The following is a 21,044-nucleotide window of genomic DNA, read 5'->3' as shown; positions in this document are numbered from 1 at the left end:
GGAGTGCAAGACATGGATATCCTGGTTGTGATCTTGCCAGGAGTTTGGTGTCTTGAAAATGGGTATAATCTGGTGTCTAATTCAGTTGAATGCCGAGATGAAGACTATGAAAGGGTATCATGAGGATATGTCGTCTTGTATTCATGCCGTCAGCAGAGACCGTCTCATCCATCTTACAGCAGGTCCTGTATAATACATTCAATACTATTCTACACTTTTATACATTTGCCTCTATTTCTTGTTCTTGTTCTCCTTCTCTTTGGCTTCTTCCTCTGTGACGAGGAGCTCAATGTCCCTGCCCACGAGCCAGTCCTTTGCACCATCCATGATCCTATCCAGCTTTTCACCTCCTTCCAGCACATTGGGTAAATCATGCACATCTATGCCCGCTCGATGATCAGTACATCGATCCTGGTTATAGTTGTAGGTCCTGATCTTGTCGCCTCGGGTGATCTGCGTCTTGGACAGCACACTGTTCCTCAACCTTGCAGCCTCCTCTTCCCTAGCTTCCCGTCTCTGATCCGCAATTCTCGCACGCATCATCTTCCACGCCTCGTCTCGATTCCTCTGCTGCGATCTATGATCCTGCATCGACACCGTCGTCCCCGTAGGCAAATGTGTCATCCTAATCGCAGACTCTGTCTTGTTGACATGCTGCCCACCAGCACCACGAGCCCGCATAGCTTCAATCTTGACGTCCTGCGGGTTGACGTAAAAGTCGCTTTCCGGATCTTCAAAGTCGACGCTGCCGGCACCACTCTCGGGAAACGAAGGGAGAACCCATACTGCGACGGCGCTCGTGTGAACACGGCCTTTGCTTTCGGTGCTGGGGATGCGTTGAACTCGATGCATGCCTGCTTCACTGCGAAAGAGGTCAAAGGCGCCTTGGTCTTGGATTTCTAGGACGGCTTCTTGGAGTGGGTTTTCGCCGGCTGAGGAGGATGAGTCGCCTGCTGTATCGGCGAATTCGTACTTCATTACACTGTGACGGTAGCCTTTTCGCATGCAGAGCGCCTTGTACATCTTGAACAAGGTATCGGTAAAGTATCGGCCTTCGAGGCCACCAGGGCCGGGTCGGAACTCGATCATGCAGGGAAAATCGGCAAAAGGATGGCGCGGGGTGAGACTGGCAGAGAGGTTCCTCGCAAGGGACTCAAGTTTTCCTGTCTCGCTCTCTAGCTCGTCTCGTGCGATGGAAACAAGATCAGCGTCTTGCTCTGGGTCATTGAGCATGGCTGTCAGCTCAGCAACAGAAGCCTGCGACTTTTCCCATGCTTTCAGAGCCTCGGCAACCCGAGAGAGCTCGCCGACGCGCTTAGCCTTTGTAGAGTCGAAAGAAGCGTTGAGAGTCTTTTGAAGTTCGTCGTATTCGGAGGTCATGGACTGTGCGCGATGAAGAAGAGCGGGAGCAAGAAGCGACGAGGCATCTAGAGAGCAATCATTAGCTAGAGCCTTTCGTCCAAGGTATGGCGTTGTACGAACCATTGGAGGCGAAGCGAACGAATTGGCGCACGTGAGAGCGAGCCAGCGCTCGAGTGCAGCTCCTGCATATCCATGGTGCCGGGGACATGGCTTGTGAGAGGAGATTGGGGGGTGGGAAGTGGAATTGTCGATGTTGGAGGGGGAGTTGAGGTTGAATTTTTAGAAGCCTCGTGTACCGCGAAAATCCGGGGATACAGTTGGCGCGGGGTCCGAGATGGTCAGTCGAGTCTCACAGCAGCCAATTGCAACGCGAAACATGCTGTGAAATGTGGTATACATGCAGTTATTCTATACAGCCTATGTCTATTCAGTGGTATATCCAATTCATGACTTTTGCCTCTCCTCTGCTTTTTTCGCTGCAAACAACAACGCCGCCCCAAGCATCATACTCGACCCTCCCCACATTTGTGCAGCCAGATAATCACCACCCGTCATCTGCATAAACTTGCCAGCAAGGGGTGATCCCGTAAGAGCCGCGAAACTAATGATTGTAAAAATCATGCCGATTCTTGTTCCTGCTTTACTCAGGTCCTTTGTTAAACTCGCGCACGTAGAAGGAAACATGCTTTGGATCCCGGCGCCAAAGTAGCCAAACACGGACACCCAGACGAAACCGCCGGGGAGGGTGTGGACTTGGGACCACATGTAGATGCAGATGCCGGCCGAGAGAATTGTCGGGATGAAGACATTGACGGCGCCGAAATATCGGTCTGCAAGCCAAGCTGCCACCATCCGTCCCGGTATACCCACAGCATTAATGACGATAAGGATGGTGAAAGAGTCCGAAGCAGTTCCGTCCAGTTTGTCAGTCGCGTATTGACGAGCCTATTAAACGTAAGTAACCATCCAAACAAACAGTCTCATTAAGCGAACTTACATAGTTGTACGAGATCCACGTCGGCCAAAGAGTAAAGAACATGGCCACGGCAAACAACACGTAGCTCAACTCCTTGAACGCTGCGAGTTCCACAAGCGGTCCAGCCTTTCTCGGAGGTAATCTCGTCCTCGCTAGGAGCATAATGAGGATTGACGCCACGAGGACGACTAGACCCATCACTCGGACCGTCCAGCGGAATCCGATCTTGGGCATGAGTTGCTGGGCGATCAGGGGGAACACCATGCCTCCGGTTCCTGCACCGCAGGCCGCAGCGGAAATGGCGATGGTCTTTTTCTTTGTAAAATATGTAGAAATGTTGGCTATTGTTGGAGCAAAGACGATGCCGTTACCAAGTCCTTGCGCTATGCCTTGGGCTAGCAAGACCTGCCAGTACTCAGACGCGATGCTGGTCATGAAGACACCAAGTGTCTGGAGGAATAGCCCGATGAGGAGGGCAGCACGGTAGTATCCCGCATCAAAAGCGCGCCCAGAAAAGGTACCAACAAGGAAAATGAGGCAAACCTCTAAACTCCCAATCCACGAGATGGTCGACGGCGGGAGCTTGAACTTGTCCTCGTAATAGGGCTGAAAGATGCCAAAGCTGATGAGGTAGCCCCAAGAGTTGAAGGCAACAAGATGACCGGTTACGACTTGAAGCCAAGCTCGTAGACCGCCGTCGGGAGGTTCTCCAGGGTCAATTGGACATGTTTGGTCTGATTCGTCGCCATTGAGGGTAGAAGAGATGTCGTCATCAGAGCCACGATGCTTCTTCTCAAGTGAAGACTCTGGATCGGTGTCAACGGGTGTAGGGCAGACACTGTCCCTCATGTCGTCCGCCGTCAATTTGAACAAAAGACCAACAAAAAGATACTGTGACAAAAAAAGATCATTGCTAGAGAGAGAGGTACCCGGGGTTTATGTAAAAGTAATACTCGTCCGCATGTCCGGCGCGCCCTTGACGGAGCCCACTTACCTTTTCGCGGGGTTCCGCCTCCGACCCCGGCATCTGTCATCCGGCCGAGAATCACGAAATATGCATTGACAAAAAGTCCAGCAATTGTGCATGATCGGCAAGTTCAATTGGCCCGAGTCGTGAGCATTGTGACGCAAGGACGAATGGGTTTGAAGATGGCAACCTTGACGTTGGCCATTAGCACATTTTGAGGCGGTAAAGACGGGGAAAACGGGAATAACGGGAGTGAAGCTAGTTTCTGGGAGGCTGAGATGCCATCGTCAATGGGCGATTGAGTTCCTCGCGTCGCAGCCATAAAACGTGGGCGGGCTTGGCTCTTTACCGTAAACTCGGCATGTGAAATCCCAACGGTGAACAAACACAGTTGTACTCTTGAAGCTACAATGCATAATTGTCAGGATTTAGAAGCACAATTCTGGTGTTGTAATTTAGTGTTGAGCCTGTATAAAATGACCATCTCCAAAGCCAAGATTTCCCCAGATTGCATCCAGTACCCGCCATAACCCATGCTGCGGCGACGGTGCGGTAAATGGCGGCAAAACGGGTCGGCATTTGCGGCCCGCTGCAAAAAGCCGACGGGACAACGTAAATTGTTTGAACGCGAAACTCGACTTCTTCATCATGGATACCTTTGTTTTTAGATGAATCTTGACATAATGACTATGAATAACTACACTATACCTTTCGTAAGTCTTATTCTAAAGATCTGATGATGCATTGGGGCTTTGTTTTCCATTCTGGGACGACGTGCCCCTGATTACAATTTGTTCAGGCGGCGTTTAAGGCTTGAGCTCCGGAATCCTCCATCTTTACTTCATCGCCCAGAAGACCAAGGGGCTGGAAAGGTTCTCCGGGTTTTTTTTTGTGTTTTACGCTGGATCGTTCTCTGGATGCTAATTTAGGCATCTGACATCTGGTTCCTTGCTTCGTGGGATAAAGTACGCGAGTTGCCTAACTCTTTTTAAAGAATACTATCCTGTGAGGTATGAACTTGGATAAATTATGACGATGATAGGTAGAAATACTCTTAAAATATTAACATTTATATAGAACACTTATTGTATATAATGCCATCCTCAGGAGAGGGTCTTTTTGCGCTCATGGTATTAACGTTATTGGAATTTAACACTGTCTACACTGAGAACAGCGGCGACCATTCGAGGCGGGTAGGCAACCTTGCAAGACGCCTATGTAAGTCCACCTATTCTTCCATGCCCTCTACATTCTAATTATTTCCTAGTCTCTCAAGAACTACTAGAAAAAGTCTGGGAAGAACAAGATCAAAGATGATCCTGATGACGATGATTCGGACGATACTAATCCAGACGACGAGGACTAAGGATACTATAGTATGGGCAAGCAGAGGATTTTCGCAATAATGGGAAGCTAGTTTTATGAGCAATATGGGAAGGAGAATCTATTAATCTTAAATTGGAATTATCTCTTCTGGTATTATAATTGACTGGTACAGAAAGGTAATCTACCTAGCCTATTTGCGCTCCTTTCACAAGTAAATAACAAACACTTCAAGACTCAACTTGTTCCCAAAATGCACCAGTCTCCCACTCAGCCTCGTCTTCGTTCTCTTGAATCCAGATCAATGCACCTGTTGCCGCATGAACTGATCTCTGATATCCCAGTGGATGTGCCCTAGTTTTCCTGCCTTCGTGCTTCCAAACGGGTAGGCCGTTGAAAAATTCACGAGAGTATGGCGCCAATCCCCCAATTGTGAAAGGTTCTGCTAGTTCTCCTTGGCATCGCCTCCAACCTTGCGAAAGGAGCCGATAGAAGGCCAAACGTAGGGGGCAAGCACTCTGCTGCATAGGAAGCACCCAGCAGTCTATGGGGCAACTCTCCTTCTCAAGATCATCGGCCTTCTCGGCGCGGAATTGTAGAAGCAGCAGGATGGCACCATCGAAGCAGAACACCTGAGGGCACTGATATTTGTGCGCGTACCTACACGCAAGTAAACCATCATTAGCCACGAGGGTTGTAAGGGACGGCATCAGTCACACTAGGTTTAATACGTACCCTCGTAGCTCTTGAGAAAGCTTTTTCTGGCTTGCCGAAGACGAAGGAGTTCCCCTCTGCCAGAGGTTAGGCTTGATCAGATTCCTCTTGATCTCACCGATAGCCAGGACACGCTTAGCACCTTCGAACTTGAACGTGAATATCGAGTCGATATTCTCAGGTATGTTTTCCTCCGAAACCGGTTTGTTATGGGAAGACTGCAAAATCGACGGGTATCGATTCCACGCAGACAGCACCACATTCACAATCTCGGTGTTGAACCAATTCTCACAGTCGGCCTCGGTCTCGAATCTCCATTTACGGCTGTTTGGTGACTCGGCAGGTTGGCTAAGCCTTAGGTTATCATCTTCATACAGTGGAAGAAAGGCATCATCGAAGTTGGCGTAGGTGATACCGTCGTTGGCCACCATAGTCCGGCAAGTGAGGTTCACAATGGGCTTATAGTTACGGGCCCATCTTTTGTCTGAGTCGGTCAAGTAGAGGGGGTTGTGGATCGGGTTGGAGGGGTGTTCAAGGATGAGGTCTTGCGCGGTGTAACTTGTCATTGTCTGATGTAGTAGTCCACCACGTATAGTGGCGAAGGGCAGATGAGGGAGGGCGAGAGTGATGAGCAAGTAAAACCATGCTGAAGAGCTGCCATGGCAAGTTTTAAGTAGGTGGGCATGTTGAAACTGGTCTGCTCGACCCCCAGACATGGCGACGGACCACGAGGGCGGATGGGCTCGTACACTTTGACAGTGCTGCCTGGAAGCCAAGACACCCGAGCCAATAAAGAAAGGTTTTTGGCGCCTCAGTTGAGGAACTCCGCAGGTACAAGTGAGGCTGCGAAACCGGGCCTTTTGATTTGTAGCGAGAGGTGCTTGTTGGTTCTAACATGTTGGTCAGTCTCTACATAAAGTTGGGGGCCACGCGATCATTCGAAACAAGGGAAAGTTTTTCATCCTAGGAACTTGACAGAGATAATTTAAAAATTATGAAGTAGCTTTATCACTATTTCCTAGAGATATCCAATGATTTACTCATTATTAGACTGTAAAGTTAATCCGTCTACACGTGCCGTTATCGTCTAAACTGATCACAGATGTGTAACTAACTGTTACAACCGCGTGGGGGCCAAATTAATGCAAGGGTGGTTGTTCTTACTAAGCCTAATTAAGCCACCCGTCACTGTCACCGTGAATTTCTCTCCTTTTCAACAGGCAGCACACAGCATCAACATGCACCAAATTGTTTCCCCTAAACGATTAAATACCTCATGAACCAATATGGACGACGATATTCGATCCATGTCCTCCTGTGATATCCCGGAGGACATGTACATACGCAAGGTCGTGCCCTACCAGAGGACTATCGTATGAAAGCCCTGCAACACGCTCGTTTAGGAAAAGGCTCTCACCAAGATGCATAGTACTTTCGATATGGAACTCGAATCATTGAAGCCACAGGAAGTGCTTCCGACAACTGCCATCCAAATGTTTTGCGCCTTCGGATCCGCAAGACATGTATCGAGCGAATCATCCAGGCCATTATTTCATTCCTTCCCCTTGCATGGACGTGTTGGATCCGGTCCAGATATCCTGAGTGGTGTCTGCCAGCGAAGATCGTCCTCAAGATCGAGAAAGATGGCTGGGACGAAGAGTTTGAAATGGAAAAGGCAGCATACGAACAGCTTGAGCCCGTGCAAGGCATTGTCATCCCCCGATTCTATGGGCAAATAGAATACGACGGAAAACGAGCCTTGATACTTTCCGACATTGGGGGATACTGCGTAGCAACACCAGAAGGTGCAGTGCTGGACGAAGAAGATTTTCGTCCCTTGTTGGAGAACGCTCTGACCTCCATCAGCAAGCTAGGTGTCTCCCATGACGACAACAAGCTTGACAACTTCCATCTCGTCACGGAGGACGGCAAGGACAGGATCATGATAGTAGACTTGGAAATGGTGGATACGGGCCTGTCAGAGGGCGACTTTGCCTTTCTAGCCAAGGCGAGTGGAAATTTTGTGATGCGGCAGTATCGACAGCATTTGGAATGCATGGAGTATGACAAGGTCCTTCTCCCCAAGCGGCCGCTGAAGGCATAGTTATCCTCTCGAGAGCTGCGAGCAACCAACTCGACGGGAATATCGATTTATATTGACCAACAAGGCAAAGTTCAAGGTGGCTCTGAGCTATTAATGTGATTGGTGTGTTTAAGTCGTCATGTGAGGCTGGTCCGAGCATCTTACGTTTCACCCATCGTCATCTTGAAACAATTAACCCTCTCTTGTCACCATTTGCTTAGAAGACGCCTAGATTTAAACCTGAATATAACTCACTACGCCCTATATCCACCTTGAGCAGTAATGTCGCTGTTCCCTCCCTCTCCGCCTGGTATCTACGAGTTCACCGAGGTTCTCACATTTCACTTTTCAGACCCCTCTGTACCCCCAGCGCTTTCTGACGAGAGCACCGCTGTGGGAAAAGTTTGGGCATCTACACTAAAGACATATCTCGAGCTAGAGCAAACTGGCATAGTCTACTGGACCCTCGTGCATGGCTCTTCTCAGAGAGCCAAGTTATTCGTCGGTGCTTGAACTCCACCCTTCCCTCAGACGTTGGATATTCTAACTTGTCAAAGACTGGAAGACGGACCTTGGGAGAGAACAGTTTGAGTCAAGCACTAAGTTTGGAAACCTTCGCCTGGCCTGGGACACTGTTATTTCAGCACCTGTTCACTCAATCATTTACCGTCTTCCGTGGGGCGGCCATAGAGGGCACCCGGGGTTGCACAGCTCATATGACACCGTGTCCACCTTCATCACCTTCAACTTCTCCGTTACCCTCACAGAAGAGGACAAAGGAAAACTGGGAAATCTTCTTTTACAGTTTGCCAGATCTGTGCTGCAGAGTCCCGGTGGTGTGGTGTCCTCATACTGCACCACTGGATGGGAGTTGAACAACACTTCATGTTGCGGAATATTCCGCTACATCGGCATTCAAGAAATGCAGTCTTTTCTTCAACAGAGTCAGATGTTTGAGGAACTGCGATCACTTGCTACCAACGGAACCGAGGTAGAGTTTATGGAGGTGCGATGTTATAATCATGGGTGGCAGGGCTCAGCCGATAAAACTTATCCCGAGAACCCAGGAGCAGATGCTTTCTTTGCGAGCATTAGAGAGCTGTCTCAGCAAATTGGACCACGTGAGCCAGGGCGCCCAATGTTTGGCTAGGTTGGTCTCCCACTGGTCGACAGCCACTGGAGGCCGTTGTCAACATAGTGAGGTGTCACAGAAGGATAAGCTGTTTTTGCGTATGCAAAGAAAGAGATCTCTTTATTCAGTTCATGCTGTCGTCATGGCCTTACTGTCTACAAATCCTGTACAAGGCTTTCATGACATTCAATGCCGTCATTCAAGATGTCATCCTCTATAGTCGGAACTCCGGCCCAGTGGCTGCCAATCTTGATGTATTAAGGAAATCTAGGTAAATGAGCGGAAATTGTCGAATCAAAATATCTTGTCCTAGTCTCATTGACAGTTGATCTATAAGGTACCCAGTCTATAAAAAAGTCATGTTTTCCCTAAATGCTTCACCAAAAAGAAAAAGAAAAAATCCCGTGAGGAATTAACCCGGCCACAGTGTCTACGACTGCTTCTGCTTCTTCCCCTTGGGCATACGGACGAGCCAGTACAGGCCCAGCGACGCCAAAATGTTGACGACAATGTACACCATTCCGATACCCCAGTCTCTCCATCGGTTGTCGTAGCTGGAGCTCAAGGCCTCGAGGAAGACATTGGTGTCCTTCATGGGGCAGTACTGGCAGTCGGAGGTGGCGCTCTCGTTGAGGACGTAGCCGCCAGCTGCAGCGACGTAGTCGGCGAGGTAAGTAGCGCAGTCCTGGCCACTGGGAGCGTCAAAGACGACGTATTCGTTGGCTGCGCATGTGACCTCGGTGTTGGCCAGACCAGTCGCCATGATGGCTGAGACCAAGTACGTGAAGGGGGAGACACGATACATGAAGATCCAGAAACCGGGCATCTGGTCGGGAGAGGCCAAAACACCACAGAAGAACAGGCAAAGCATGAAGAGGACGTTGGCAAGGTTACCACCAGCCTCGGCAGTGTCGGTGATGGCGATACAAGCGTGAGCAAAGGTACAGGTGAAGATGAGGAACTGCCAGAACAGAAGCCACATGAGGGCACCGCGCTCAGCAGTCTGACCGGCCGCCTCAGCGTTCTTGTGGAAGCCAACAGGATAGTAGACGCAGACAAACATCAGGACCGACATGAGAGTGTTCCAGGGTATCTCGACAATGACCTGGGACAACATAAAGACCTTCCAGCTGTAAGCCTTGGATGGGCGCTCGCGAACCTCGTATAGGGACCGTTGGGTGACAAAGTGGGGCATCTGCTGCTGGACGAGCTGGCCAAAGATGGTCAAGATGTTAAAGACGGCGAACATCTGGTTCTGCAAGCCCTGCATGGTCAGGGGGGCGTTGAGGAAGACCAGACCGATGAAGAGAGCAACCAAGATACAGAGAGCAGCCTTGGAGTAAATGTACGAGGGAGTTCGCCAGTACTGCTCAAAGGCTCGCTTGGTGGCAATAACAAGCTGCTCCCAGAAGGGGGCGGCAAACTCGGTGTAGGCACCGTGGTCGTGGTCTTGGTGGGCGGTAGAGTTGGCAGGGCCTTCAGCCTTGAGACGGTGAAGCTCGGTCTGGACGGCCTGGTACTCGGGGCTGTCCTTCCAGGTCTGGTGCCAGTCGATTTCGCTGTGAGAACCAGGGGCGGCGCCAATGACCTCGAGCATCCACTCGGCAGGGTTCTCACCCTTGGGGCAGGCATCGGATCCGTTCTTCTCGAAATAAGAGGTCAGAGTCTCAGAGTTCTCACCGATATCGCCGAAGTAGATGGTGCGTCCACCCTTGGCAAGGAATAGAAGACGATCGAAGCGTTGGAAGAGCATAGCAGAGGGCTGATGGATGGTGCACAGGATAGACTGTCCGGCCTTGGAGAGCTTCTCGAGAAGGTCAAGGATAGCCCAAGAGGTCTGCGAGTCAAGACCAGAAGTAGGTTCATCAACGAACAGCAGCAGAGGAGGCTTAGCAGCGAGCTCAACACCAATGGTAAGACGCTTGCGCTGCTCAACGTTGAGACCCTCACCAAGGATACCGACGACGGCATCAGCATACTCTTCCATGTCCAACAGCTTGATGACTTCATCAACATAGGCAATCTTTTCGGCGCGGGGAGTGGTGGCAGGCTGTCGAAGAAGGGCGCTGAAAGTCAGGGCCTCGCGAACGGTGCTGGTTTCCAAGTGAAGATCCTGTTGCTGGACATAACCGGTTTTACGCTGGAACGAAGAATCGCGGATCTTGCCATCGACAAGCATTTCACCAGTGATGACACCCATGGAGATACGATCAGCGAGACAGTCGAGAAGAGTGGTTTTACCGGCACCAGAAACACCCATCAGAGCAGTCAGAGTACCGGGCTTGACCCAACCGTCAACATGGTCCAGAATGCGTCGAGGTTCTCCCTTGATCTTGATGTCGTAGCAAACGTTGTTCCAGTGGAAGACGCTGGTGGAACCCTGAATGTTGGCGTTGTCGCTCTCGTTCCCGCTCTTCTCGGCAGCCTTGATGGGACCAGAATAAGCAGCCTCGGCATCACCCTTGCCCTGAGAGACAGCAGGCATGTTTCCACGTCGGAAGACGAGAACCTCGCCCTTGGACTTCTTGGCGGCGATGAGTTCAGTGGCAGCGATGTAGGTGAAATGGAAGAAGAGGACGAAAGCGATGATGATTCCGACGTTGCGCCACTTGTGGCTGTGGTAGTACTTGTACTTGGAGTTCATGAAGGCGTCACCGTTGACATAATCCTGACCGGGCAGAGCGCCCACAGCGGAGCAGGCGCGCATGGTGCCTGTGATGTTGGCGTACGTGGGGATAGCCGTGCTGGGGACGAACTGGTTGCAGGTAAAGTTGCGGTTGTGGAATTCGTTAATCATGAGAGCCTCATAAGCGTAAGCGACAGGGTCGAGATAGTTGATCCAGCGGCACCAGCCAAGCATGTAGTCGACGGGAATGACGAAGCCGGCAAAGATGACGAGAGCGAGAATCAGGATCGAAGCCGGAACCATGGCCTGCGAGAGCGTTCGAGAGACGGAGGCACTGAAAGGGTTAGAGATTGATCGGTTTAGAGTAAAGGGGGACTTACATAGTTCGGAAGATACCGGACATGGCCAGGACCATGAGGAAAGAGACCAAGAGGAAAAAGAAGAAACCGCCAGGAGTGCGGTTAAGGTTGGTCATGAAGTACAGCGTGAGATTGTAACAGATACTGTTAAGAATCTTGTACGGCATGTCGACCAAGATAGACGAGAAGGCTTCCGCAGAGGCATGGTAAAAAGCGTAACGAGTGTGTTTCTCAACGATGGGACGTTGAGCGTATTGAGTCAAGATTTCCAGAGCACTAGCAAACGCGTTGGCGAGAACACCGATGAACAGGACGATTCCTCTGTTCTGGAAGGATCCGGTTGTCTCGGGGAGGTTGTACAGCAGTGAAGAGGCGATGAGAGCGGTAGACGTGTTGGCGATGAGAGAAAAGATTGTGACCTCGGGTGAACCCTTGAGACGCTTGAATCCTCGCCACAGGCAGAGCTGGACCTGCTGCACGTAGGAGAGGGTGAAGGGAGACTTGAGGCGCTGACCCTTGGCCTGGGTCTGCTGCTTGTTCTCTCGGAAGGCGTCGGCGCTGGAACCGTTGAGGGGGTACAGGCTCTTGTAGGTGTCGATCTCGTTCTGCAGGAGCTGATACTCTCGGCTCTCCTTCCATCGGGCGGCGAATTCGTCGGGCGTACGGGGGGCTCGGTTCTCCCAGCCGGGACGGACGATGCGCTCAGAGGGCGCAGTCATCGAGGTCAGGAAATCGGGTGTCGTCTGTCGGTCAGGGCACTCGAAGCCGAGGTTGATGAAGTAGGCCTTGGCGTCCTCGGCGCGACCAAAGAAGATCTGTCGGCCTTCGTAGAGGACCAGGGCCTTGTCGAACAGGTCGTAAGCGCTCTGGGGAGCCTGATAGATGGAGACGGCGCAGGTCTGGCCGAACAGCTCGGATTGGAGTCTCAACGTCTTGCAGAATTCGATGGCGTTGGCAGAGTCGAGACCACGGGTAGAGTTATCCCAGCATTGGAAGGGGGCATTAGAAAGAGTGGCCTCGGCGATGGTCACACGCTTCCTCTCTCCGCCAGAAACACCACGGATGTAGTTGTCGCCGACTCGGGTGTTGATGGTGTGGCTGATACCGTACATAGCCATAACGACATCCCTGAAATGGTCGCTGTACTGGTTGTGGGCGACACCTGGGGGCAGGTTCTGAGGGCATCTCGCGCGGGAGGCAAAGGTGAGAGTGTCACCGACTGAGAGCATGGGGAAGTGAACGTCGACCTCGGCGGTGTAAATGGCTTCACCCGAGTGATGGTTGTGCATCTCATCGGCCGGAACACCCTGGTAGTTGAAGTAGGTCTTGTCGTCAACATAGATACCATTGGTCTCTCCAGAAATCGTCTTCAAGAAGGTCGAGCAACCGGAACCAGGAGGACCGAGAACGACAACCATCTCACCAGCCTTGACGACACCGTCAAAGCCTCGAAGAATGTCGATCCTTCGCTTGCCGCGGTTGGGAGAGGCGAGGTTGGTGATGGCACTGGGAATGCCGAGCCAGACGTTACCAACATCCTTCTGATAATCCGTCTCCGCGCCGTAGCCAAACACGTTCATGTCCTGGAAGCAGAGACCGCTCTGTCGGAAACCACTGCCGTGCTCTGCCATGGTCTTGGCGACGGCCTTTGCCCAGGCTCTGGCATTGAACTTTTCACTCTGAGGGTTCAGAGGGGAGTCCTTGTCGTCGGCAGCAAAGAGAGCAGCACCATCACCCTGAAAGTTCTGCATAGAAGTCTGGGTGTACTGCCGGGCGAGGTCGCGAACGATGGAGTGGCGACGCTCCATCTCGTTCAAGTTCTCCTCATCCTCATCGTCGTCGCTGGAGCTGGAGCTGGACTTTTCGTTGGGGGACGCATTCTTGGGCTTCTCGGTGAAGTGAGCGGTAGAGGCGATGCCCTCCATGTCGACGACGGTGTCGTGGCTGCCGTGGACAGAGCCGGGAGCGCCCATGGGTGCCTCGCCCGGGGCAGGGCTTGGGTTGGGGGAGGCAGGCATGTTTTTGATCAAGACAGATGCTGTCCAGTCAAGCGCTTTGGGTCGTGCCGTACCGGTGTCTGTGAGCGTTGTATCTGGAAATTGAGTCAGAGGTGATAAAAAGGGGTAATGAAGGAGAGAAATCTGACTTACAAGTTCTAAGGAATTAAGAAAGCAAACAAATATTAAGTATGTATGTAGTAAAATAAAACAAAAGGATAGATCTGAATTGTCCAAATTGACACTGACCACAACGAGGCTCCTCCCCAGGTCTAATAATGGCCCTCCCGCAAACTTGATCGAGCCCGTATCTTCCGAGATGCTGGATGCCTGTGGGTACCCGATGCGGGCTCCGCAGACGAGACGCACACGGGGACGGTCGACTCCCCGTCCCCGACAAGACCTTCGGGGCCCGTCTAGTGTCCGTTTCCCGACAAACGTCAACAGTGTGGGTGGCAATTATTAATGTGCAAATACGGATACACAGCCCTTGCAAAAAAGGTGTACGAAGAGTACCCAATGCCCCTTGCAACAAGTCCTGCATCTCGTTATCTGCGCGCAGCAAGAAATATCCTAGTTCGCCCGCCGGCTTGACTCTCTTACCGAACTCCAAAGAACGAAAAAAAGAAGTTTCTGCTGCTTGCTTACGTTTTACCTGTTCCTTCCCATATTGCCACATTTGGACATTGTACGACATCATGGCAGCCCTGCCTACAGAACAACCGTCAAGGCCAACAGAGTCCAAGAGAATCTTGGCTTGTGTGCTTTGCCAGCAACGCAAGAAGAAATGTGATCGCAAGAGTCCATGCTCCTTTTGCATCAAGGTATGTTTTTACACATCTTCAACATACCCAAACAAGATATTGACCTTAGTTTGATAGGCCAAAGTCACTTGCATACCGAGTACACCAGCTCCCAAGCGTAAGCGACGGAAGCCCACAAAGGAGCTTCTTGAACGCTTGGAGAGATGCGAGCAGCTCCTCAAGAGATGCACATGCGTGCAAAAGTCTCAGATGTATGACATGCCAGGACATTATAGCGAGTCCAGCAGCAGTCCCACGGATAGCCATTCGAGTCCACCTCCAGAGTACGAAAAGGTGACACCTTCGAGCTATGAGCAGCACCAAACCTTTTCACCACAATAATCATTGCTTTTGTTGAAAGTATACAACTCTTCTCAGTCACTTGACTTCTTTTTGTTTTGGCGTTGATTTGGAGACAACTGCTCATAAAAGATGGGAAAGAAGGGGCGTATACTCTATCTTGATGCCGCAAAAGCATCTGAATGCGTTTTGTTTTGTATACCTGGGGGTGTCTGGCGTCAGGTACAGTACAGAATCTTTGATGGTTAGCGAGCATTGGAGAGATAGAGGGCGGTATATTGGGCAACAACAATATTTGGCCAACACGGTTATGGGGGCGTTGATACGGATACCATAATAAACGAAATTGTAAAGAATCCTGTAGTATATATCATTCATCGTTTCAAGTCACGCCATGCAAGTAACATGATGCTCAAAAGTTGATGGTCTCGTGGTGTGCCTCTGGTGGGTGAGTGAGAGTCGAGAGGAACGGGGAACCATCGAATGTCGTTGAAAAAAACCTGGGGGGTAAGAGGTCTCGGTAAATTCTGAACCCCTGCCCCAAATGCCCTGTGGATCCTCCCCTGCCAGGATCATCCACTAGTCTCCGCCGTGCCAAGACGTGTCGGACCCGACGAGGACCCCGGGAACGCGCTTGTTAGACTTTTGAGCGTTTATTCAGCTCAAGTGTCAGACCTCATGCCTCGGAATCTGACAGCTTGGCTTCAACCTAATGATTGGATCGAAAGCCCCTGTTTGAGAAATCAAGATCTGAAATGACAAGGGCACCAGTGACAGGGTATGACTACAACATTCGTCACTCCTGAATCAACGCATTGAGAACCATAATGACGTCCATTTCTTAACGTGGGGCTTCACGAATAAGATTCTGACTCCCTCCAAGTTACACTTTTCTTACCCCGGGCTCCGTTACGGGGCCGTCTCCGGACACCGTCCGGACGAAAGCTGATAATCTCCATGGAGTTGGGGGCAAAAACGTGGCAATGCGGTCTTTTTTCCCTCTCGAAACTCTATTTTCCCCTCAGGAGGTTATCTTCCCCTCATGAACGTTATCTAATCATCCCGAGAGCGAAAATGTCCGCAATCCCTGCGTGGCGATGCGTAGTCGTGAATGTCGTCATGGTTGAAAATTGTCAATATTTTCATTCATGCCTGTCACACATGAGCCCCCGGTAATGAAACGGGGAGAATCACGCCACGTTTTTCAAGTCTGTGACACCTTTCCTTTCGTGTTCTTTTTCTTTTCTCTAGATGGCGCTTGGACGTACTTGACGTGGCCATGCCCCCCTCCCTCCATGTTGCCGGGTTGCAATTGGAATTTGCATCATTCTTGGCCAACATTACCGGAAACGTAGTCATTCCTAAAGCCGAGGCTTCTATTGGTGAAATACCAGAAGCTTCTCTTACTCGAGATAACATGTTCCCGAACCAACATGTGTGTGTCTCTTGATAATCCCCGGTGGACTGGACGGGAGTTGCTAAATGTCCGTCGTACTCGTATTCTTGTTACACACCAGTATCACAGCACACAATGATAACAGTCTCCTAATCGGTGTAGAACATGGCCGGTGGTCAGCGCAGTGTCTAGAACAGCAAAAGCGAGACCGAAACAAAGAAAAGAAGAAAAGTTGAATAGGGGACTTCGGGGACTTCATGTCCGCGGGACGCGCGGGGTGTACTACGGCATTACGGCCCCGTCACCATCAAGAAGTTAGACGGGTATTGAGTGAGATTATCGATTCAAAGTCCCCGCTTTCGGTGAGGATAACTTGGGGTTGCATCAGGAGCAGTCTAGCCAATCTTCAGCCGAGTTCAGGCGCTCCACCAAAGTGTGTGATACACCTTCATGAAGCGAGTGTGACGATCATTTGTTTTCTAAGGGATGGACTCTTAACAAGTGCCAGACGTCCTACAAACAAGAAGGTAGAAGTCAAATCCAGTAATATGCTCAAGGGTACTGAGTATCACTCCAATATATCAATAGCAAAGAGAACTTCTGCGTAGAAAAGCGCAACTGAGCGTGTTCTGTGTAATACTAAGATGTTTCTATTTCGATCCAGGGTAGCACCGAGGTAGGAGTATCAGTCCTCTCGGCCCTACCCCGATCTGCAGGGGCTCTACCCGTCCGGCCTCTATCTCGGTACCTTCATCGAGGCCGAGTGGCCCCTCACGATCAATATCGCCCCCAGTGGCCCGGGGCTTCCCATTCGTTGAGCTTTGCAGAAGGTAAGCCATTCTTAGCCTAGGCACGGGGGAAAGGGGATGAGGACAGATGGAGCAAGCATAGAACAGCCAAGATCGCCCGGTGAGCCGCCCCAAGGACAGGACTGGTACCCTTGAGTCTGTGTGCTCAGAGGTGCCATTGGCCGAGCGGGAGGGTGCGGACCCCGAACAGGAAGAGCTGGCTGGTATTGGTAATGATATTGATCGTGGTTGACAGCGTAGGTTTGTGGGTCTGCTGTAGCTGCATGATCTTCTCATATATTAATTTAATACACGAAATTTGGTAGTAATCCAGATTGCAGATTGGTGCTACCGAGTAGAAGGGCTTGGATGGAAACTGGATGGGGATGAATACTGGGTGGCTTTGAACGGGTATGGATGGATGTTGCATATAGGGGACTCACGGTATCATAACGATGCCCGATGAAGAGAAAAGGAGAGAAGTCAAGAGAGACAAAACGATCTTCGGGCTCAGTTAACCCATCAAGGGCCGGGCTACCATTGAGATAAAGCACAAATTGTCAACACATCACAGCATCATGACCCGATGCTAAACAGTGGCCCTTTTTAAACCTTCTGCTGCCGGCAGAAGCTTTCTTTACAGCATGTACCCCAGGATGTAGACGGTTAAAGAGTGCTTCGTGATTGGAGGTAGAGAAGATTTAGAGATTTCTCTATGTACAGGGTAGGCACGTGGAGGACGCGTTTGAGATGAAGGGCGGCACGTACTCAGGGGGTCAGGTGATCCGTGACCCCTCTGTTCATCACAGAATAGAGGGGCACTTCGATAGAATACGCCCCCTGGGTATACCAGAGGGGATAACAACACTACCACCGTAATGAACAAGAACATTTTCAACAGCTGCATGGAAGCTTATAGTCAGCTAAGTTTAGAACCTTCCTTTCTTGATTGCTTGTAAGAGCTCCTTATCTCGGGAGGAATTGAGAATTGGCTGCGTTGTTCCATTGCCGCCCCTGGACGGCGTTCTTCTCGCCATCGTCAATGTTAGATACTGTCCGGTGCTTAAGTTGGTATTATGACATGAAAAAGAATATACGACAAATGAAAGGGAAAGCTGGGAGGGGGGGTGTGCCAAGTTGATCAAATGCTTGTGTTTGCAGCTTCAAGGACCTTGGCGGAGATGACAAGGATATGCTGCAAGAGTGTCTAATCGTTTTCTTAAGGTTGAAAGAAAAGCATACTAAATTACGCTTAAAGAGTCTCAGGGTTGGTTTAATAATATTCATAGAAGCAAGCTCCGGTTCTGTCTTGTAGGATGTGGTGTCGAGGAAGACCCCTGATGTCAGCTGCTATAGCAGTGCCTGCATGATCAGAATGGAAGGTTCTCAATAGTTTAAAAAATAAATGGAATCATTGAGGGAAAATCAATGAATTACTGCTATGTCCTGGGGCATGATGTGTTGTGGATAAGTCGCACATGCAACTCATTATTATCTGCATTGATGACAAGAAGCTAAGAGCCCACAACAGCCAAAGACACATGTAACTCATACCTGGAATTTGCTTTCATCGATTATTTAATACTATGGCACTTTATGCAAACGCTTCATCATCATCGCGGTGCCTCTTATTTGATCCTTTGGTTTCATCTTGTTCTATATCTCTCGACATAGGCAGTCCATCAAGAGAGACTATCAACACAATGGCCTCTTACTTTCTTTTCTTTTTCAACCCCAACATTACCCTGGTAATATAAATCAATAGCATCCGTCTGCTTTCGTCCATTCCCATTCATCAACATTGAGATTGACACATGGGAAAAGTGCCTGGCCGCAGTCAACAGGTTGCCAACAATAACAAGAACAACAACAACGGCATTTCCCCATCACGTTAATCCTCAGTAAAAGCCTCTTTTTAAAATCTGCACTTCTCCGTTCGACCAAAGACGCCTCGAGGCTACATGGTGGCTAAGTCTCTTCTTCGCCACACCTCCATCGACCCATTGGGCTGTCCAGGGATTCTGCACTTTCGCCCCTTGTTCATTCCTACACCCGAACTAACAATGTGGTTTCACCTTCAGAGCTCAACGGTGGTGGTCTGACCGCTACGGTTAGGATTGAAGACCTGCCTTGTTCAATTGGTCAACCGCTAGGAAGAAGAACAAGGAGGAGGAGGAGGGAGAGGGGAAAAGAGGCAATAGCAAATAAAAAAGGCGATTGATGTTTCCCCTATTCCTGCTACTAATATTTTATCTACCAAGATCGCCATAGTGCTCGCAACCCTGTACAGCTGTGACTGATGGGAGGACAGCATATTTGAGGCATTGCCAGGAAAAATAACACCTGAGGCCATCTCGGCCCGCTTGTCGGTTAGGAATGTCTTTATTGCCGAGCCTGATTTCAAAAGCTGCCGTGGGCAGTGAACCGCCAGCCTGATATGCATGCTGGTCACAAACAACTCCAATCAGATGCCAGATAGAGTAACACAACAGTTGGCGAATGGCGCGCCAAGATGGCACCTGGACATGAGGCTCAAATTACCCCTCTTTGCTCCCATTGTTCCGCTCATCTCTTGTCCCCACGCTTTCTGGAATCACAGGTCTCGTCTTTTCAGCCCCGTGAAATGCCCAGGTCGCTTGACTGGTGTGCAAGCAGCCAACATCGGAACCAACTACAGGGCTCAGTATCAAAAGAGCACTGTGAATCGTTTCTTCTCTTGTGGGGAGGGCCTCCCTTTTTTATGCTTCGCCCACTAGGCTATCTGGACCCTGACACATCCTCGTGCCGTCGGGCGACACTCAGCCTCCATATCTGAGCTGGGAACTGCGCGACTGCGCCTCAATCACCAGCTATGGACGCTACGGACGACATGGTCATCGACACGTTTAAACGGTACCGGCTGTGGAGAAAAAGCCTCCTCGACTACCTGAAACAACAATTTCCTTCGTACAGCGATAAAATCTTAGTTGAGGTGAGTCTGAATGACAAAACATTTGCCGGGCGCACTGACAACGCCGTAGGAGCACGGAGATGTTTATCGCCTCAAGATCCCTGAAAAGTTGACATCGGTACGGATGTCACCCCAAACTCCTTTCTCATCCTTGTTAACACTAGTGTTTCGTAGGCGCAACGTCATCATATCTTGAAGTACGTGTGCTATCGGCCAGAGAGTGACGACGACTAGTCCGTACTCCCTCGGACCTGTTCTGCTTATGTTTAGCTGGGCTATGGGTACGCGCTTGGATTTCCTATGTAGTCCAATTATGAAATTGTTTACGTCTTCTGTAACGTTACGCCTGTAAACTTTGAACACAACAAATACATTTTGTTTCAGGCATACTTACTCCGTGTTGTTTCTCTTGCCGCCACTGCTGGCCGGATCATGAGCCACCCGATAGACACAGCCACAGGGCGTACCCTGAATGAGTGACTGAGTGGTCGGCCGACCTGGACACATGTGGTGGCAGGACAAGCAAGCCCATCCACCGCCCTAAGCTTGCAGTGAAAATGCAGAGTCTGCCCTGTGCTCATTCGCGTCCAATCCCGAGACACCCCTGGAGAGGGGAAATAGCCTCGGGGTGTTCAAAAGGATCATGAGCCTCTGCCCATGTTGTTCACCCATACTCCACCCTCTCATCCTGAGGCATCCGTCATCATTTAGCGTACCTGACTAAAATGGCCGACATCCATCATGCCCAGTTTGAGGAGTCGCGATCCAAGTTTCGGGACTATCCGCTCAATCTGAGCCGAACGACTGACTTCTCGTATACCCTCGCGGCATACAACTCGAAGTTAGGGAAGACAGTGCAAGGCGAGGAAGTATACTTTGACGACAGCCAACCCCGTATCAGAATCTGGGATCTTGAAAAGCCTCAAGATGGTCCGTATTTGGCAATGGTTATTTTTGGAAGCGATGTGCTAATTAGCCCTGCAGGAAAGCACGTCGCTAGGTCTGCTCAGTGTTGCGAATAATATGGCAATAAAGTAGTATATTATAATACATACCATATAATATGCGTTTTCTAATATTGTGACAATATGATATAAAGACTGCGATATTATGACTATATAATATAAGGATATCCATATTAGCAATATATTATCTATATTAGGTTATCAATTCTTAAGTAAATTGCCTTATAAAAGCTACCGAACGCCGCCTTACCCTATACTAGTGACAGGGATAGCTCGCAATTTATTAGCTCTTATTCACTTTCA

General features: G+C 50.1%; 7 protein-coding genes across 7 annotated transcripts; 3 read left to right on the top strand and 4 right to left on the bottom strand.

The window, feature by feature from the left end:
• Nucleotides 1-231: 231 nt before the first annotated feature.
• NECHADRAFT_84223 (uncharacterized protein) lies at nucleotides 232-1,556 on the bottom strand (the record flags this gene model as incomplete). Its single annotated transcript, XM_003048378.1, has 2 exons — nucleotides 232-1,427; nucleotides 1,514-1,556. 2 exons carry the CDS (start codon nucleotides 1,554-1,556, stop codon nucleotides 232-234), a joined length of 1,239 nt encoding a protein of 412 aa, XP_003048424.1.
• A 517-nt stretch (nucleotides 1,557-2,073) lies between these two features.
• On the bottom strand, nucleotides 2,074-3,109 carry NECHADRAFT_26257 (uncharacterized protein; the record flags this gene model as incomplete). The annotated part of the gene is made up of 2 exons (XM_003048377.1): nucleotides 2,074-2,307; nucleotides 2,360-3,109. Coding segments are annotated over 2 exons (984 nt in total), but the record flags the coding sequence as incomplete, so codon positions are not given.
• A 1,749-nt stretch (nucleotides 3,110-4,858) lies between these two features.
• NECHADRAFT_84221 (uncharacterized protein) lies at nucleotides 4,859-6,058 on the bottom strand (the record flags this gene model as incomplete). The annotated part of the gene is made up of 2 exons (XM_003048376.1): nucleotides 4,859-5,288; nucleotides 5,364-6,058. 2 exons carry the CDS (start codon nucleotides 6,056-6,058, stop codon nucleotides 4,859-4,861), a joined length of 1,125 nt encoding a protein of 374 aa, XP_003048422.1.
• A 570-nt stretch (nucleotides 6,059-6,628) lies between these two features.
• NECHADRAFT_84220 (uncharacterized protein) lies at nucleotides 6,629-7,446 on the top strand (the record flags this gene model as incomplete). Its single annotated transcript, XM_003048561.1, has 2 exons — nucleotides 6,629-6,715; nucleotides 6,772-7,446. The coding sequence occupies 2 exons, from the start codon at nucleotides 6,629-6,631 to the stop codon at nucleotides 7,444-7,446; spliced, it is 762 nt and encodes a 253-aa protein (XP_003048607.1).
• A 261-nt stretch (nucleotides 7,447-7,707) lies between these two features.
• NECHADRAFT_84219 (uncharacterized protein) lies at nucleotides 7,708-8,575 on the top strand (the record flags this gene model as incomplete). Its single annotated transcript, XM_003048560.1, has 2 exons — nucleotides 7,708-7,930; nucleotides 7,983-8,575. 2 exons carry the CDS (start codon nucleotides 7,708-7,710, stop codon nucleotides 8,573-8,575), a joined length of 816 nt encoding a protein of 271 aa, XP_003048606.1.
• Nucleotides 8,576-8,847: 272 nt separating this feature from the next.
• On the bottom strand, nucleotides 8,848-13,524 carry NECHADRAFT_63187 (uncharacterized protein). Its single transcript, XM_003048375.1, has 2 exons — nucleotides 11,564-13,524; nucleotides 8,848-11,517 (listed from the first exon to the last, which is right to left on the bottom strand). Exons 1-2 carry the CDS (start codon nucleotides 13,513-13,515, stop codon nucleotides 8,988-8,990), a joined length of 4,482 nt encoding a protein of 1,493 aa, XP_003048421.1. The 5' UTR covers nucleotides 13,516-13,524; the 3' UTR covers nucleotides 8,848-8,987.
• A 713-nt stretch (nucleotides 13,525-14,237) lies between these two features.
• Nucleotides 14,238-14,684, top strand: NECHADRAFT_84217 (uncharacterized protein; the record flags this gene model as incomplete). Its single annotated transcript, XM_003048559.1, has 2 exons — nucleotides 14,238-14,363; nucleotides 14,421-14,684. The coding sequence occupies 2 exons, from the start codon at nucleotides 14,238-14,240 to the stop codon at nucleotides 14,682-14,684; spliced, it is 390 nt and encodes a 129-aa protein (XP_003048605.1).
• Between the last annotated feature and the right edge of the window lie 6,360 nt (nucleotides 14,685-21,044).

This window comes from Fusarium vanettenii, assembly GCF_000151355.1.
Source record: "Fusarium vanettenii 77-13-4 chromosome 8 genomic scaffold NECHAsca_11_chr8_3_0, whole genome shotgun sequence".
In the NCBI taxonomy this organism is placed as follows: domain Eukaryota; kingdom Fungi; phylum Ascomycota; class Sordariomycetes; order Hypocreales; family Nectriaceae; genus Fusarium; species Fusarium vanettenii.
Note: the sequence above shows the minus strand (reverse complement) of the source record. Positions and strands in the feature narration are given on the sequence as shown.

Bases quoted from the DNA above. Each gene is read 5' to 3' on its own strand.
- NECHADRAFT_63187 (XM_003048375.1), bottom strand. From the start codon at position 13,515: ATGGGCGCTCCCGGCTCTGTCCACGGCAGCCACGACACCGTCGTCGAC. The intron at 11,518-11,563 runs GTAAGTCCCCCT...TAACCCTTTCAG, and splicing joins TCCGGTATCTTCCGAACTAT to TGCCTCCGTCTCTCGAACGC.